Source organism: Canis aureus, chromosome 8 (assembly GCF_053574225.1).
Source record: "Canis aureus isolate CA01 chromosome 8, VMU_Caureus_v.1.0, whole genome shotgun sequence".
Classification (NCBI taxonomy): domain Eukaryota; kingdom Metazoa; phylum Chordata; class Mammalia; order Carnivora; family Canidae; genus Canis; species Canis aureus.
In genome coordinates, this window is record NC_135618.1 from 53,390,278 (window position 1) to 53,407,108 (window position 16,831).

General features: G+C 42.5%; 1 protein-coding gene across 3 annotated transcripts in view; it reads right to left on the minus strand.

Moving 5' to 3' along the window:
• DNAH3 (dynein axonemal heavy chain 3) overlaps window positions 1–16,831 on the minus strand; it is a 166,069-nt gene that overhangs the window by 16,538 nt on the left and 132,700 nt on the right. For all 3 annotated transcript variants that reach the window (XM_077906863.1, XM_077906864.1, XM_077906865.1), the window contains 3 exons: window positions 14,402–14,600; window positions 9,314–11,455; window positions 2,287–2,512 (listed from right to left, as the gene is read on the minus strand). In XM_077906863.1, coding sequence (XP_077762989.1) covers window positions 2,287–2,512; window positions 9,314–11,455; window positions 14,402–14,600 — 2,567 coding nt within the window. The remainder of the gene's footprint in view (window positions 1–2,286; window positions 2,513–9,313; window positions 11,456–14,401; window positions 14,601–16,831) is intronic.

The window sequence follows — 16,831 nt, forward strand, 5'->3', positions numbered from 1 at the left end:
GAACAACAGACCTAACTATTTAGAGCAATGTAATGTTATATTGAAAAACAATAACAAAAAATAATAGCCACCATTTATTAGGTACTACTAGATGCCAAACCCCATGCTAAGAATTTGACATACATCCCTTCCTTCACTTTAATCCTCACAGCCACTGTATGTGAAAGGATTAGCTATCTGCTTGTACCAGTGAGGAAATGAAGGCATGCAGAGGTCAAGTGGGTTTTTCAGACACACCGCTTAGAAACTATTGACATGGGATGTGAACTCAGAGCTCCTTGACTCCAAAGGCCCTGTCTTAAATGCCACATCATATTCTATGATGCCCAGGTACTACAGCTGGCACCCCAGGAGTGGCCAGGGAGGGAGGGAAGAGGCCATAAACAGGTAGCCCGAGGTCTGACTTCAGGCTGCAGTTGGGTGATGTTTAGCTCATATCATGCAAGTCAACACGATGCCTATAACATAGTTTTGAAGTAGTTGCCAAGCTTTAAAAATCTAGGGCTTAAAAAAAAAACAACTAGATTCCCACTTTCCCTTTAAAATACTCAGAAAATCTGATCATAAGGGGCCCACATTGAGTACTTGGCACTAGGTAGTCACTGCTCTTCTCTAAAGGGCATGGGCTTCTAGTTCACCACCATCCCTGCATCTCTCCGCTGATGTCCAACAGCAAGGCTGACTGCCCATGATGATTGCTACCATATTGTGGGAACTGCAAGATATCTTGTGCCTGTCCTCTTTACTCTTGTATGTTATAATCCTGGCTCCTGCAGGCACCCGAGGTAATGACTTTTGGATTAGGACCATAGTATGGAAAACCTTAATGTCAGCACAAATAATTTTTTTGTTCATTGAGTGTGTCATTGATGATAATTAGTCAACTCACCATTTCAAACCAGATAGAATTCTTTTTTTTTTTTTTTAAGATTTTATTTATTTATTCATGAAAGACACAGAGAAGCACAGATAAAGGCAGAGGGAGAAGAAAGCTCCCTGCAAGGAGCATGATGCAGGACTCAATCCCAGGACCCCAGGACCATGCCCCAAGCTAAAGGCAGATGCTCAACCACTGAGCCACCCAGGCGTCCCCCAAACCAGAGAGAATGCCTGAAACTAATGGATCCCCCTTAAACTCTTCTATGAATTTTATGAGTCTTACATGAATATAATAAACTATGGCCTAATCTGGCTTTGTCGATAAACACCAAACACTTTTCCTGTTTTCAGGGAGACTTGACTAAGATGAAAATAACCAGCAACCTTTGTGGCCTAGGACAGGAGTTGGCAAACTTTTCCTGTAAAAGAAAGAGATTTACTCTTTACAAAGAGTAAATGTTGTAGGCTCTGCAGGCCATATGATCTCAGTCATGACTACTTAATGTGAAAGCAGTCAGTATATGAATAAGCATGTCTGCATTTCAATAAAACTATATGGACATTGAAATTTGAATTTCATTTAATTTTCATGTGTCACGAAATACTCTTGTTTTGATTTTTTTCAACTATTAAAAAATATAAAAACTCTTCTTAGCTTATAAGCCATACACAAATAGGTAGCAGGCCACCTATTGGTCCACAGGCCATAGTTTGCTGACCCTTGGCCTGGAATAGGAGAGTATTTGAGTTGAAAAGGGGTTTGAGTCTATCTGGGTTATCTCGTCATCCTGTATATGCAAAAACTGAGGCCCAGTGTTGCTGGGCTTAAAGTTCACAAAAACAAGTAGCTATTTCCAATATTGATTAAAATTCCACAGGGCCCAAGAAATCTAGGATAGAGCAATATGGACAATGGTGCCTACATTGCAAGTAAGGCTTTTTTTCAAGACAATTTGTAAAAATCAGATTTGCTAACATTTAATCTACCTTTCTAGACATGTCTCATATTACATTTTCCAACAACGTCTCACAGCATATGCCCCATGGAATAACGTCTCAGTGTTTTCTTTATACATGTTTTTGCTGTTATAAATGCTGTCCCTTCTGCCTGAAATGTCCTTCCTGGCAAAATCCTATTCATCTTTCAAAACCCCAGGCAACTGTCAGGCCTCCCAGCATTCCCCAACTTTCTCTTCCCTTTTCTGTGCTCTTTGGTTCTTGTTCAATCAAGTATAGTAGGTACTGCATAGCGTCAACATCACTCATCTGTGCTCTGTCCTCTGCTAGACTGAGAACTTCTTTAATGCAGAACTGTATTTGTTTACCTTTACATTCCCAGCCACCAACATGACATCTGGAGCTCAAGGTTGGGGCCCAGAAACAGGCAGTGATGGGGTGGCCCCTCACCTGAAACTGATGTTGGTGCTTTCAGGAATAATCACCTCCTCACAGATCTTCTCCAGTGTGGGCATCCAGCTCGTGGCTAGGTGGCAGTTCTGTAACACTACCCAGGTCCCATCTGTGATGGCAGCATTGATCATTTTGGCAGCAATAGAGCCTTGGCCTTGGCCAAGGGAGATGGTCTGTGTTTTGGCACCTCCCATGCCAAGATCATCAGCAAACTTCAGCAGGCCTGAGATGGGGAAGAAAAGAGGCTTTTGAAAGAGGACAGGCCAACTAAGACTATATTAACGTAACAATACAGAAGGAAGGGTTACATTGAAATTCTGGACATGGAAAGAAACTCAGTCTTCTGTCAATTACAAAATAAGTATCTCTAAAAAAAAAAAAAATAAGTATCTCTATATGGAAGCTTTAGACTTCTGGTAAGAGGGTAAATGAAGCTACTATTGATTCCTCTTTTGTTTTGAATACATAGACATTCTTGATTTAAAAAAATTACACCAGTCAAAGAAAAAAAAAATCAGAGACTAAAAGAGAAATTCCCAGATACCAAAAATGAAGAGGGAACTCAAAACTAGAGAGGTGAGCACACAACCAAAGAACTAGAAACTGCGTTATTACAGATGTATTTTACTAAAAAAATAGACATTTGTATAGTGAAATTTCAAGTAAGTCTCTTTCATTTCTCTCTTCTTCAGAGGCAGCCGACGTTACTAGCTTTTTGTGAATTCTTTCAGAGATATTTTATGCATTTAAATAAATGCACATACTATTATACTTATGTGAATTATAGAAAACTGCATTTGCTTCTTTCATTTAGATCTTTTCCACATCGAAACAGTCATACCTCAGAGATATTGTGGGTTTGATTCCAAACCACTGCAATAAAGTGAATATTGCAATAAAGTGAACAAATGATTTTTTTGGCTTCCTAGTGCATATAAAAGTTATGTTTATGCTATGCTGTTATCCATTAAGGGTGCAATAGCATTTTGTCTAAAAACAGTGTATTTACCTTAACTTTAAAATATTTTTTTGGCTAAAAAATGCTAACCATCAAGTGAGCTTTCAGTGAGTTGTAATCACTGATCACAGATCACTATAACTAATATAGTAATAATGAAAAAATTTGAAATGTTGCCAAATTTTACCCAAATGTGACCCAGAGACATGAGGTGAGCAAATATTGTTTGAAAAAAAATGGCACCAGGGACACTTGGGTGGCTCATTGGTTGAGCATCTGCCTTTGGCTCAGGGCCTGATCCCGGATTCCAAGGATCGAGTCCCGCATTGGGCTCCTTGCATGGAGCCTGCTTCTCCCTCTGTCTGTGTCTCTGATTCTCTTTCTCTCATGAATAAATAAATAAAATCTTAAAAAAAAGAAGAGAAAAATGGCACCAATACTCTTTCTGCCACCTTGAAGCCTGTGGAGCCTGCTGGGAACAGGACTCCTAAGTTGACAAATATGTTTGGAAGGCTGTGGTCCAAGGCTATTTTTCTCTGGAACAAGAGGGAGCAGACAGCTCTTCTTAAAATTGGAAGTGTTTACGCTCCACATGAAACTGAATTCTGTCTAGGGAAGAGATGTGCTTATGGGTATGAAGCAAAGAACAGCACAGTGACTCCTTGTGGCAAACGGAACAAAAACAGTAATGTGAGGAAAAGTAACTCTTGGTCATGGAAACAGTAGCATGGTTTGTACCAAATTCCCAAGAATGTTCCCGCTAAGGCCATTGGCCATGGAATCATGTGATGCTATACCCCTCAAGGATTTAAACTTATTGAAAAGTTAAATAAAAATGCAGATCTGTTCTCTTAAAAAAAAAAAAAAAAAAAAAAAGAAGGGCACCTGGGTGGTTCAGTTAATTAAGCATCTGCCTTCGGCTCAGGTCATGATCTCAGAGTCCTGGGATCAACTGCCCCATGTCTGGGATCCCTGCTCAGCAGGGACCCTGCTTCTCCCTCTCCCTCCTCACCTGCCCTCTCTCTCACTATCTCTCTCTCTCTCAAATAGATAAATAAAATCTTCAAAGAAGAAGGAAAGGAAGAAGGAAAAAAAGAAGGAAGGAAAGAAAGAGGAAGGAGGAGGAGAAAGGGAGGGAGGGAAGGAGGGAGGAAGAAAGGAAAGAAGGAAGGAAGGAAGGAAGGAAGGAAGGAAGGACGAACAAACGAGCAGTGATAGACTTGTTAAAACTTCGATTTGTAAAACAACTTTGTATCTGCAAAGTACAATAAAGTGGAGCATAATAAAATGAGGTATGCCTGTAGGTACAGAAAAGTCTTATTCTTTTTCATGGTTACACATGACAATGGTATTTCACCGTTGGAATACACCATGTTTCATTTAACCAGTCTAGATGTTGGCAGTTTGTGGAGATATAGCTTTTGTACTCATAAGAGATGGGGGGCTGGAATTGAGACTTCTGTATGGTTAGGATCCTCAAAGGGCTGCATGATCATATTAAGGTGGCCAGAAATCAGGCTACTGGTCAAGAAGCAATGCAGAAACTCGTCACTGGCCTGGAGCCTGGGTAGAAAAAGTAAACAACTCTTCACTGAGGAAACAAAACACTAAGTCTATGCCACATGCAAATGAGTAGTGTGAGTTTACAGTTCCCTGTGGGAGGGATTCCCAACCTGAGAAATTTCCCATGAAATTGATCCAGAATGGCAAAATCCCTGGGGCATCAGGATTTCCATATGCAAAGTTGTTCTGTTAGGGCTCTTTTAAAACCTAAGGTATTATGAGACTCCCACGAAATAACACAAGCTTTCTGATTATGAACTCAATAAAAAAATTACCAACTACATGAGGAAACATATCACTATAAGGGAGAGTGAGCATATAGAACAATCAGAAGAATTAATACCCCCAAGGATTACATAGGGTCTCGGTTATGGACCAAATTGTATCCCTCTCAAATCCATATGTTGAAGCCCTAATTCCCAGGACCTCAGAATGTGGCTGTATTTGGAGATGGGGGTCTTTAAAGGGATAATTAAGTTAAAATGAGGTCATTAGGTCAGGCCCTAATCTAATAGGACTGGTGACCTTATAAGACGAGGAGACCGGGACATAGACACACTCAACAGAGAGAAAACTATATAAAGACACAAAGCCAAGGGAAGAGGCCTTGGAAGAAACTAGCTGTGCTGACACCTTGATTTTGGATTTTTAGTCTGCAGAATTTAGAGAAAATAAATTTCTATTGTTTAAACCACTGAGTCTTTGGTATTTGTTATAGCCGCCCTAGTAGATTAATATAATCTCTGAAAAGAACCATGAAAGAAACACACAAGAAGGACCACAAAGCATATAATTCAGAATTATATGAAAAAAAAATACATGGATTTGGAATAAAACAAATAAAACTTTTAGAAATGGAAAGCACTGTCATTGAAGATAAAAACTCAAAGCACTGATGAAAAGAAGAGGGTAGATTCCTTTCCCAGGAAGAGAATTAGTGAGCAGTAAGGCCTGCAATCAATGACTCATTCGGTAGTACCCAGATTGTGGTTTCCAAATGCCATGGCCTCTGCTGAAAGAACTGGAGTTCCTTAGAGAAATGTCTGTACAAGATGAGCCTGGAATACGTGGTAATTCTATACAGCCAGGAAGCTATAAAAAACTACTGGGGTTATGTGAGAACCTTAGGCATGAAGGAACCCCCACAGGCCAAGGACTGAATGATGTGAGAATCAAAAGGAACGATAAATAATAAAACGCCACCATGTTTGAAACATCCACTATGTTAAAATCTATGTGCTCACAATGGCACAAAGAAAATCTTACTGCTTAAGTAACTTCATAGGTTACCAGGGCACCAAATCATCAATCCGAAAGCTGAGAAAATCAAGGGAATGAACCAAATGTCTATTCTGCTGGTCCTTTTTGAACTATATAATCAGAGTAAGCCAATGAGTTGACAAAGGAAAAGTTTTAGCTAATAAATGCGGGAGGAGTGATATAATTAAATTTCGTTTTGCTATCCCTAATGAAATAATGGATCTGAGGAATGATTTTGTTAAGGCCGTGAAAAAACCATCAGGTCAGTTGTTTCCAAAACATACTGGAATTACCCGAAAAGCTCATAAAACACAATGCCTGGGCCTCATTCACAAAGATTTTAATTTAATTGGTTGAGGTCATGGCCTGCAGGATTTTTTTTAAAAGATTTTATTTATTCATGAGAAACACAGAGAGAGGAGAGAGAGAGGCAGAGACACTGGCAGAGGGAGAAACAGGCTCCATGCAGGGAGCCAGACGTGGGACTTGATCCCAGGTCTCCAGGATCACGCCCTGAGCTGAAGGTGGCACTAAACTACTGAGCCACCTGGGCTAGCCTACAGGATTTTTCTTTAAGCCTTCGGAGGTGATTCCAATGTGCAGCCAAGATTAAGAACCATCATCATGGGACACCTGCGTGGCTCAGTGGTTGGGCATCTGCCTTCAGCTCAGGGCATGATCCCAGAGTCCTGGGATGGAGTCCCGCATTGGGTTCCTCTCAGGGAGCCTGCACCTCCCTCTGCCTATGTCTGTCTCTATGTGTCTCATGAATAAATAAAATCTTAAAAAAAAAAAAAAGAACCATCATCTTATTAAGTGTGAGGCTAATGGGAAGCTTTACAAGGGAAGTGGAATGGGGAGGTGGATCAAGTTGACAATGCCTGAGTCTACTGATCAATCTCAATCAGAAAAGGAAAGATAATCAGAGAGTATAGGCTTCCTAGTGTGAGGCACTACAGGGGACACAGTACCCATGAAGTCTTCTGGGAAGTTATCCAAGCTGAATCTGATCAGGTCTCTAGAACAGAACAATAGGAATATGCAAGATAAGGCTTTGGATGTAACAAGCCTGCCCTCTGCCAGCACATCATCATTTTACAGACCATACTCTGACCTTTCCTCTATTTCTCTTCTTTACCATTCCTGACTTCCCTTAATTTTTCTTGTTTAAATCTGCCACATAAAGGACACAGGGGACAAAAATAAAGCTACTAGAAAGGAGCTATGGATTGATCTTTGACAATAACACTATGGTGTGGGAAAGTAGAAAGGGTACCAGTTCATTTCCTCTGATTTCCTCTGTGGGGCAGAGGTGGTGGCTTTCTATCTGGGTCAGGATAGGTATCAAACTCCTCAGCTTTCACAGGAGAATGACAGCTTTTGCCATTTGCCTTTCTGGTACTCTTTCTTCATTCAACAACAGAGAAAACTAAAGCTTTGAGATCCAACAGAACAGAAAACTAATCTATTCCTGTCAACATCTTATACCTGTTAAGAATGCAATGATTGGTTCCTGGAAAGGTACACAAACTGGTAATAATGGTTACTTTAGGAATGATTAGGAGGGAGATGTAGCTTTCACACTACATGATGGTGTTTCAGCCTCAGCACTACTGATGTTTTGGTCCAGATAATCCTTTGCTGTGGGGGACTGTCCTATGCAGGATAGATGGTTAGTAGCATCCTCAGCTTCAATCTACTAGATGCTAGTTGCACCCTCTAGTTGTGACCAAAAAAAAATTTTTTTTTGTCCCTTGAGAGGACAGAATGGCCCTAGTTTAGCCACAGTTCTATACTTTTCTGCATTGTTTTTTTTTTAAACAACTATACACAGTATTAATTATTCAAAAAATTTAATTTAAAAACAAAAAGAAAAGGGATTCCTGGATGGCTCAGTGGTTGAGCATATGCCTTTGGCTCAGGGCATGATCCAAGGGTTCTGGGATGGAGTCCCACATCAGGATCCCTGCAGGAGTCCTGCTTCTACCTCTGCCTATATCCCTGCCTCTCTCTGTGTGTCTCTTATGAATAAATAAATAAAATCTTAAATTTTGGGCAGCCCCGGTGGCGCAGCAGTTTAGCACTGCCTGCAGCCTGGGGTGTGATCCTGGAGACCTGGGATCGAGTTCCACATCAGGCTTCCTGCATGGAGCCTGCTTCTCCCTCTGCCTGTGTCTCTGCCTCTCTCTCTCTCTCTCTCTGAATAAATAAATAAATCTTTTTAAAAAATCTTAATTTTTTAAAAATCAAAAGCCTAATTGAGAAAAGCAATAGAGGAAATTATTTAAGAGAATGATGATAAAGTAATAGCCAATAAGCTTAAAATTAGTCCTGGTCTAGCCCTCACAATTTTAGGAAAAATTTGAATGAGTTATCAAGATGTGAAAATGGGTTATTTCTGTATTTCTGATTTCTCTTGAAAGTCAGGTTATCTGGCCATCCTGAGCTCACATTATTAGACAACACAATGCTTGGGAGCTGCAAAAAGAAATCTTCAGTGGCTCCAGACCCACCTAAGCCTGTTAACTGTGTGGCTTTCAAAGCATCTGAATTTCAGATTCCTGCTATAAGAGACATATTGCTGTTATTCAACCATGAATTCTGACTCATTTATTTTCTTTCCTTCTTTTTTTTAAAGATTTTATTTTATTTTTTAAAAGATTTTATTTATTTACTCATGAGAGGCACACACAGAAAGAGGCAGAGACATAGGCAGAGGGAGAAGCAGGCTCCATGCAGGAGCCTGATGTGGGACTCAATCCCTGGACCCAGGATGATGCCCTGGGCAGAAGGCAAGAACTCAACTGCTGAGCCACCCAGGCGTCCCAAGATTTTATTTATTTATCTGAGAGAGAGAGAGAGAGAGAGAGAGAGAGAGAGAGGAAGGATGAGTGGGGGAGGGAGGCAGAAGGAAACTCACTGCTGAGGAGGGAGCCCCATGTGGGGCTCGTGATCATGGGATCATGACCTGAGCCAAAGGCAGATGCTGAACTGACTGAGCCACCCAGGTACCTCCATTTATGTTCTTTTTTTTTTTTTTTAAGATTTATTTATTCATTCAGAGAGAGCGAGAGAGAGGCAGAGACACAGGCAGAGGGAGAAGCAGGCTCCATGCAGGAAGCCCCATGTGGGACTCGATCCTGGGTCTCCAGGATCACACCCCGGGCTGCAGGCGGCGCTAAACCGCTGTGCCACCAGGGCTGCCCATCCATTTATGTTCTTTATACAGCATTCTGCCCTTACCTGCCATTGGGTCTGCACCCGGAGACAACACGAAAATCAATGGTACACAACAACTGGAATCATTGTAGGACCCCTGGAGATCAAATGTAGGGGCTTCAATGAAGACATCGCCCATGTGTTCAGCAATGAAATCACGAATGGCTGGAATAATTTTGTCAGGCCGCAAACATCGTAGGACCACCATCCTCTCCAATCCCTTAAGGAACTTCCAAGATCCAGGGAACTTCTCCTCATGGGGCCAGGTGGAGTCATAGATGAGCTTCCACTCTTCAGAATTTTGTTCTAAATGTTCCATCAAGCCTTTCAGTTTTGGCAGCGCAGAGGCACGCACCACTTCCGCCCATGCCTTCTCAGACAGCCATTCGGGAGCTGGGTTGGGGAAAGGGTTGTCCAGGGCGACACCACCAGTTAGGAGGAAATACCAAACCTCCTCATTAATTTGTTTTTTCTCTTTCATGATGCCGATAGTCAGGAGTAGGGAGAACAGTAACTTGTCTTTCTCAAACAGAGAGCGACAGACATTGTTGTAGATGCTGAGGGTAAAATGTTCAATGATGTACTCAATGCGAAGGTCTAGTTCTTCACTCTTACTGCTGTGTGCCAAGGAATGCACATAGAGGTTTATGAACCATGTCAGGGAATACTGATACATGGGCTCGATGTTGGCCAGGTCAGAGATGCAGAAGAAGATGGTGGCAGAGTGGACAGCCACTGGCTTGTAGCCCATTCGAGTCTCATCAATCTGTGTTTCTGTTACTGAAGCAATTTCCTGTTTCTCAGAGATCTCTTCAGACAGTATTTTGGAGGAAGATAAAACTTTGATGGCAGTCTCATCCTCGAGGATGTTGCCCTCAGACAGGGATAGGACCTCCAAGATCTTATCCTCAATTTCTTTTAGCTGCTTCTTGTTCCTGGCACTTTCCACAATCAACTCATTCTTCTTCTCTTCCAGTTCCGGCTTCTCCTTGGCGGCCACAATGCCAAGAAGTTGATCTTGGAGACCGAAGGGTGTGATCATGAAGTTGAGGAGGCAGACTTTCACGGCGACTTCAGGGAGGTAATGTGGGTTCCTCAAACGGGTTGTGATGTATAACTTAAAATCCCTGGAGTATTCGATGATGTTTTCACCCAGCCTCATGTACTCAACCCCCTGCTGCCTGAATGTGGATTTGAGCAAGATAGGCTCAATAAAGGCATCCAGCTCCTCTCCAACATTTTCTAGTAGGACAGGGGTACCAAATTGCAGGGCATTTTCCAGCGTCCTCACATAGTTGGCATCTGAGAATTTGATGATGGACAGCTTATTTGCTTTCTCCATGTTCTTGATCCACTTATTGGCCTGCCCCTGAGGGTCAATCATTAAGGCCCAGCGCCTGGAATTGGTCACAATGATGCCATTGTCAATGGAGAAGGAGTCAATGGGTAGCCCAGCAATCTGCCAGGCACGAATTTTTACAGGATCTCCTAATGTGTTGCTGAGACTGAAGTCACTGGAGCCGGGGATGACCTTGTCCTTACACTGGGCTAACCACTGCTTCTGGCACCTGGCCCGATAATCCACAGTAAAGGCCCCCAGGTAAGCCACGGTCCCTGAGGACAATAGTACATCCCCTGTCAGATTAGTATACCGGATCCCCAGCTGCCGGGCAGCTTCTGTCCATCTGTCCTTCTCTCCCCCAAGACCACTGATCAGCTTTTCTGCCCTGATCAGCTTTTGGGAACATATTTCAATGTTTTCCTCCAAGGTCTTTTTCTTGGTATTCATCTCTTCAAAGTCATCATTCAGAGCCTGGAGGCGGTCTTCCACCAGCTTCAGTTCTGCTCGCTTCTGGTTCAGTTTTTGCATTTGTATGTCTAGCTTCCCCTCAGCTTCCCTCAGCCGCTCCCGTTTGGGAGCCACCACTTTGGCCACGCGATCGTACACTTCCATGGCCCTCACCCACTTGCACAGACCCTCACAGGCAGATGACACATTTTTAATGACAGCTGGCTGGAAATCTGGGTGATCAATGAACCTTTCCCGGATCCGCTTCATGATCACTGGGGCGATGTTGTCTTTGTCATATGTTTTAAGACTCTCCAAGAATTTCAGATCTCCAAGAATCTTTCTTGAAACTCCCCAGTAATCTTCTATCATTTTACCTGTTTGGAACAAGAAATGGAGATTGGATTATTATTAAGACATTCTGGCTGGTTACCCATATTTGGGGAAAGATCCAAAGATCTGACAAGGATGTTTTGGACAGGAAAATACTCTGTATGATATCATAATGATGGATACATGTCATTATATATTTGTCCAAACCCATAGAATGTGCAGTACCAAGGGTGAACTCTAATATAAACTATGGACTCAGGGTGATAATGATAAGTCAACATAGTTCATCAATTTTAACGAACGTACCACTCTGGAACAATAACGGGGGATGCTATGCATATGTGTGGGTTAAGAGTATATGAGAAATCTCTGTACCCTTCTCTCAATTTTGCTGTGACCTTAAAATTGTCCTAAAAATATAAAATTTAAATTAAATTAAAAAAAAAAAAATCTAAGCTTCTCAGAATGCCCCGGGAGGCCTACTGAACTCATCTACCTCATCTCTGCCTTGCTTCTTAGACTTCAGTCAGGAAGAACTTTCCTTCAACTCCTCAATGGTCTTAAGTGCTTTCCTGCTGTGAGCCTTTCACCTAGCCTGTAAATGGCATCTAGCTCCTGACCAGCCTTCAGCTCAATTTAAAAGTCACCTCCAGAGTGCCTGGGTGGCTGTTGAGACTCTGACTCTTGGTTTCAGCTCAGGTCATGATATCTGGGTTGTGAGATGGAGCCCCAAGTTGGGCTCCACACTCAGCGGGGAGTCTGCTTGAGATTTTCTCTCTTCTTTTCTCTCTGTCCCTCCCACTCTCTCTCTCTCTCTTTCTCTCTCAAATAAATAAATCTTTAAAGTTAAAATTAAAAAAATAAAAGTCACCTCCATTGAGAGGTTTCCCTAGGTTTCCATCACTAAGCTGGACCACTCTACCCTCTCCCAGCATTTTCTTTCTTTTCAGCTGCTAGAATGTCCATTTCCTCTCAGCATTCATGCAACCTGTTTATTCAACCATTTTTGTTTCATTTTAAAACTGTAAGCGCCTGCTGTGTTTACTACAATCTGGTATAGTGCCTAATACTCAGTTATCAATAAATACATATCAAATGAATGTTGTCCTTTGTTCCAGTAATAGAAAAGGAGAAGGAGCCATGAGTATGTGTTTTGAATATTCCTTTTCAAGTCTGGGAGGTGGGCTGGATGGTATCTAATCAGCGCTTGTGAGTGAGGCAGTCTCCAGAGAAAGAGCAAGAGTGGGGAAGTAGCATGTAGGCTTGTAACTATATGGAAAGCTGTCCTTGGCCTATCCAGAAACAAAGCAGGGCCCTTATTCTCCTCAGCATCCATCATACTGACTAATAATTGAATGAGCCTCAATTCCATCCTGGGGCTGCACCCTTTTTGTTCACATGCTAGAAATGAATTGGAAGCTCTTTTGGCTTACAGCACTGTAAACACTCGCCAACCTCAGGCTTGAGAAAAAAGTTATACTTGGAGATCATATTAAATACAATAGGTAAGATGTGTCCTGTTTGTAATGCAAGCACAGTAACCAAACAAATATTTCCCATGGAGGTTTTTGTCTGCATTCAGGAAAATGATTTGCTTCATTTAAATTCAAGGTACCCAAAATGAATTCAACTGCTCTTTTGTTCCATCTTAATGTTTTGGCTAAAATTCTGCAGGATAAATGAATACTAACTATACACAATTTGCTTCAATTTTAAAATAAGAAAGGTGAATGGTGGGTGCTATGCAGATCATCAGTGATCCAACAAGAAGATGAACTTTTGTGACCTTGGCCATGCTTTGCACATGTTAGCAGTTCTCCACCCTGGCTGCACCTTATATCACTTGGGAGCTTTAAAAAAATGCAGCTCAGGCTGTACCTAAGACCAATGGAGTAGGAGTCTCTAGAAATGGAGGCATGGACTTTATTTAGCATTCTTTACACTCCCAGATGATTTTAGGGTGCAGCCAGGGTGGAGAAGTGGTGGGCTGGCTCATCCTTACTCAACCAACTTATTACATCTCAGTTGCTTCTGTAAGGGATTCTCTTATGAAGTCCACTTCCTACTTCTCCATTCTTGATCACCTCTGTATCTTCTTCATGTGGTTTTTGGCCTGATACCAAATGCTCATCAATGGAAAGCAGAAGCCAGAGGTTCCTGAATGAGGGATGGAGGATTTAGAGCCTTTCAAAAGAAATGGAGGAATAACAGGACAGGAGCATTGAAAAGGCAAGGAATATTATTGAGGCTGGTTTTTAAAGTCCTTGTTACTGCTATTAATAATACAGAGTCATACATCTCACTCGGATTTTAAGGAGAATGAATGCTCACCTATTAATGCTTCTAGGTTCAATGATAGGAGGAGCTTTCCTCCCTATTTTTAAGTATGATTCCTTGTCTTCCCTTCGCCTTGGCTTCTGCCTCTGCCTCCTTTGGCCCCTGTCTCTCTGCCTCTAACTTTCCATTGCCAGCTCCTCTGTTTCATCTCTCTGCCTCCCTCCCTCCTGACCTCTTGTTCAGGTCATTATCTCTGTGTGCTTGTGCATGCCTGTGTCCGTCCAGGTGTCTGTCTCTTTCCATCTCTCTGCTGCTCTGTCTCATTCTGTCTTTCCTTCTCTGTTTATCTCTCAGTTTCTCCCCTCCTTCTCTCTCTCTGCTTATCTTTCTCCATCTCTTTCTGTTTCTCTCCCCTGCAACCATGCACTACTGTCGGCCCTATCATACCCATGACCTTCATTTTTTTAATGATTTGCAGGCAGGAGCCTTGAATAAGCTCAGGCTCATCTAGAGATGCCAGCCTTTCCCCCAAATGATTAAGAGGAACGAGGATGGTGAAGGCACAGGAAAGAGCTGTGTGGATAAGCATGTATCTCCTGGAGCCCTTCTGATTTCCCTGAGACCCCAGACCCTGCCCATGGGCTTGCTCCTCCTGTCAGGGAAGAGCAGGCTGTGAAGACTGCTGAGTGGGGCGGGATGCTAAAGGGGCTTACCACTGCCGCTGGGGTCTGGCTTCCTCTCTGGTTTCAGCCCTTTCATGACGCAGATGCTCTCCATGACCAGCTTGACAGGGCCTGGTGGGTTCTGCATGGACTTCACCAGTGAGATGTCTGCCGGGTTCAGGGTGTCCAGAGCAGCCAGTGCAGCCTCCAGTGCTGGCATGGCCTCTGCCAGGTCCCCCTCACATTCAGTCTGTGGGCAGCACAGGGGTAGAGGGATGAGTGCCTGGTACCTGGCATACTGGGCACTCACTTCATAGAGGAAGCTGGGAGAGGCTCTTTCTGCCCCTCCATGTCCTTCCAGGATGGCACCCCTTCCTGGAGTTCAGCACAGGAGGGTGGCTCTCACTGTTGAGTGGCAGCATGCGTGGACTTTCTGGGCTGTGGTTTTGATGCCTTAGACATTTAAGAATTCATCCAATTTATGATCTTAAGAAAAATATCAAGCTTTGGGTTTTAAACAAATTCCCAAGAGATATATGCAGTGGGTTAACTTCATACCCACTGATCAAGGATGGGTAGAGAAATAGAATAGAGGATGAGCCCCAGGGGTGGAGTGACAGCTGGGAAGGGGGTTAGGGCAAGTTTGGGGAAGAAATAAGGCATGAGGAGTGGGATTAGGTCAGAGATGTGGTGAGGGTTGGGATGTATTGTAGCTCAGAGATGAGGCAGGGGTAGAGTCAGGGATAAAGTGAAGCTTGGAGACAGGGTGGAGTTTAAGGCAAGAGTTTAAGGATGAGGATGGGAACAGAGATTACGGCTGGGTAGAGAGCTCTGGAAATAGGAGATGGTGCATGTTTTGTCTACTGTTGCTTCATTTGAGGACAAAGTTAATACAATGGAATATTACTAGCCATAAAAAGGAATGAAGTATTGATTTATGTGACAACATGGAAAACCTGCTAAGGGAAAAAAGCCAGACACAAAAAATGCCACCTGTTAAATGATTCTGTTTACATGAAATGTGCAGAAAAGGAAAATCCATAGGAGCAGAAAGTGAGGTAGTGGTTGCCAAGGGCTGGGGAGACAGAGCAATGAGTGACTACTAACAGATCTAGGTTTTTTTGTGGGGTGACAAAAATCATCTAGAATTAGTGGTGATAGGTGGATACCTCTGCAACTGTACTAATACTAAACACCTCTGAAATACAACTTAAAAAGGTGAATATTAATGGCATGTGGGTTATATCTTAATATTTATTTATTGAAGATTTATTTATTTATTTTAGAGAGAGAAAGCGTGCACGCATGTAGGAGGGGCAGAGCGAGAGGGCAAGAGAATCTCCAGCAGACTCCCCACTCCCCATGGCTTGATCCCATGACCCTAAGATCATGACCTGAGCCAAAGTCAAGAATTAGATGCTTAACCAATTGAGCCAGCTAGGCACCCTTCAATTTTTTTTTTTTTAAAGAAAGCTTAACATTATAAGATTTTAGAACTGAAAGGGACCTTATAGATTATTTAGTAGCCAAATTATCAAATAAAAAAACAAAATAAAACTAACAAAAAGCCAATGTTTCAGGAGGCAGAATGAGTTAGCTCAGGTCACAAAGCTTCAACCATAGGTCCCTGGTTCCTGCTCTGTGAATTCTCTGTCAGTTGCCCAGCCCACCGAGTGGTCACACCAGCAGACATGTGAAGTGTCATAAGAGATCAAGGATTCCTAGACAAAGCAGTGTGTGTTGAAGCCCACATCTCACAAGTTTACGGTAGGCAAACAAAAGAAAGGTAGGTTTCACTTTCTTACATCTGTATGGGTATGTATGTCATGCGTACACTTGTGTGTATATCATGGATTCTTTATTTTAAGTTTTCTGTTTTTTAAATACACAGAATGGGACAGCCCAGGTGGCTCAGCAGTTTAGCGCTGCCTTCAGCCCAGGGCCTGATCCTGGAGACCCAGGATCGAGTCTCCATGTCAGGCTCCCTGCATGGAGCCTGCTTCTCCCTCTGCCTGTGTCTCTGCCTCTCTCTCTCTCTCTCTGTGTCTCTCATAAATAAATAAAGAAAATCTTTAAAAATAAATACATACATACATACACAGAATGTTTTGTTTGGCTTTATTGTATTAAAACAACACTCCTGCCCCCATGAATGCTATCAGATGTTCCCAATATCAAAATGGAATGTTCTGCTTCAGATGGCAAAAATGGCTCATTCCCAGGGGCAATTCAGTTTGCTCCCTCTTTAGTCCTAGGATAGGGCAAGGCAAGAGGAAAAGAATTGAAACCAAAGCCTGCCATTTCTCATGGTCAGTTTTAGATAGGTTGATGGCAGAGGAGACCAAAGATGTTGACTTAGCTATAGGTTTGGATTCTTGGTGAATTTCAATGATCCCAAGTGCCCACAGGTGCCATCAATAGTTCCATGTTCCTTTCTTAGAATGTGCCAGACAACTAGTGGCACACACATGCTTCTTGTCT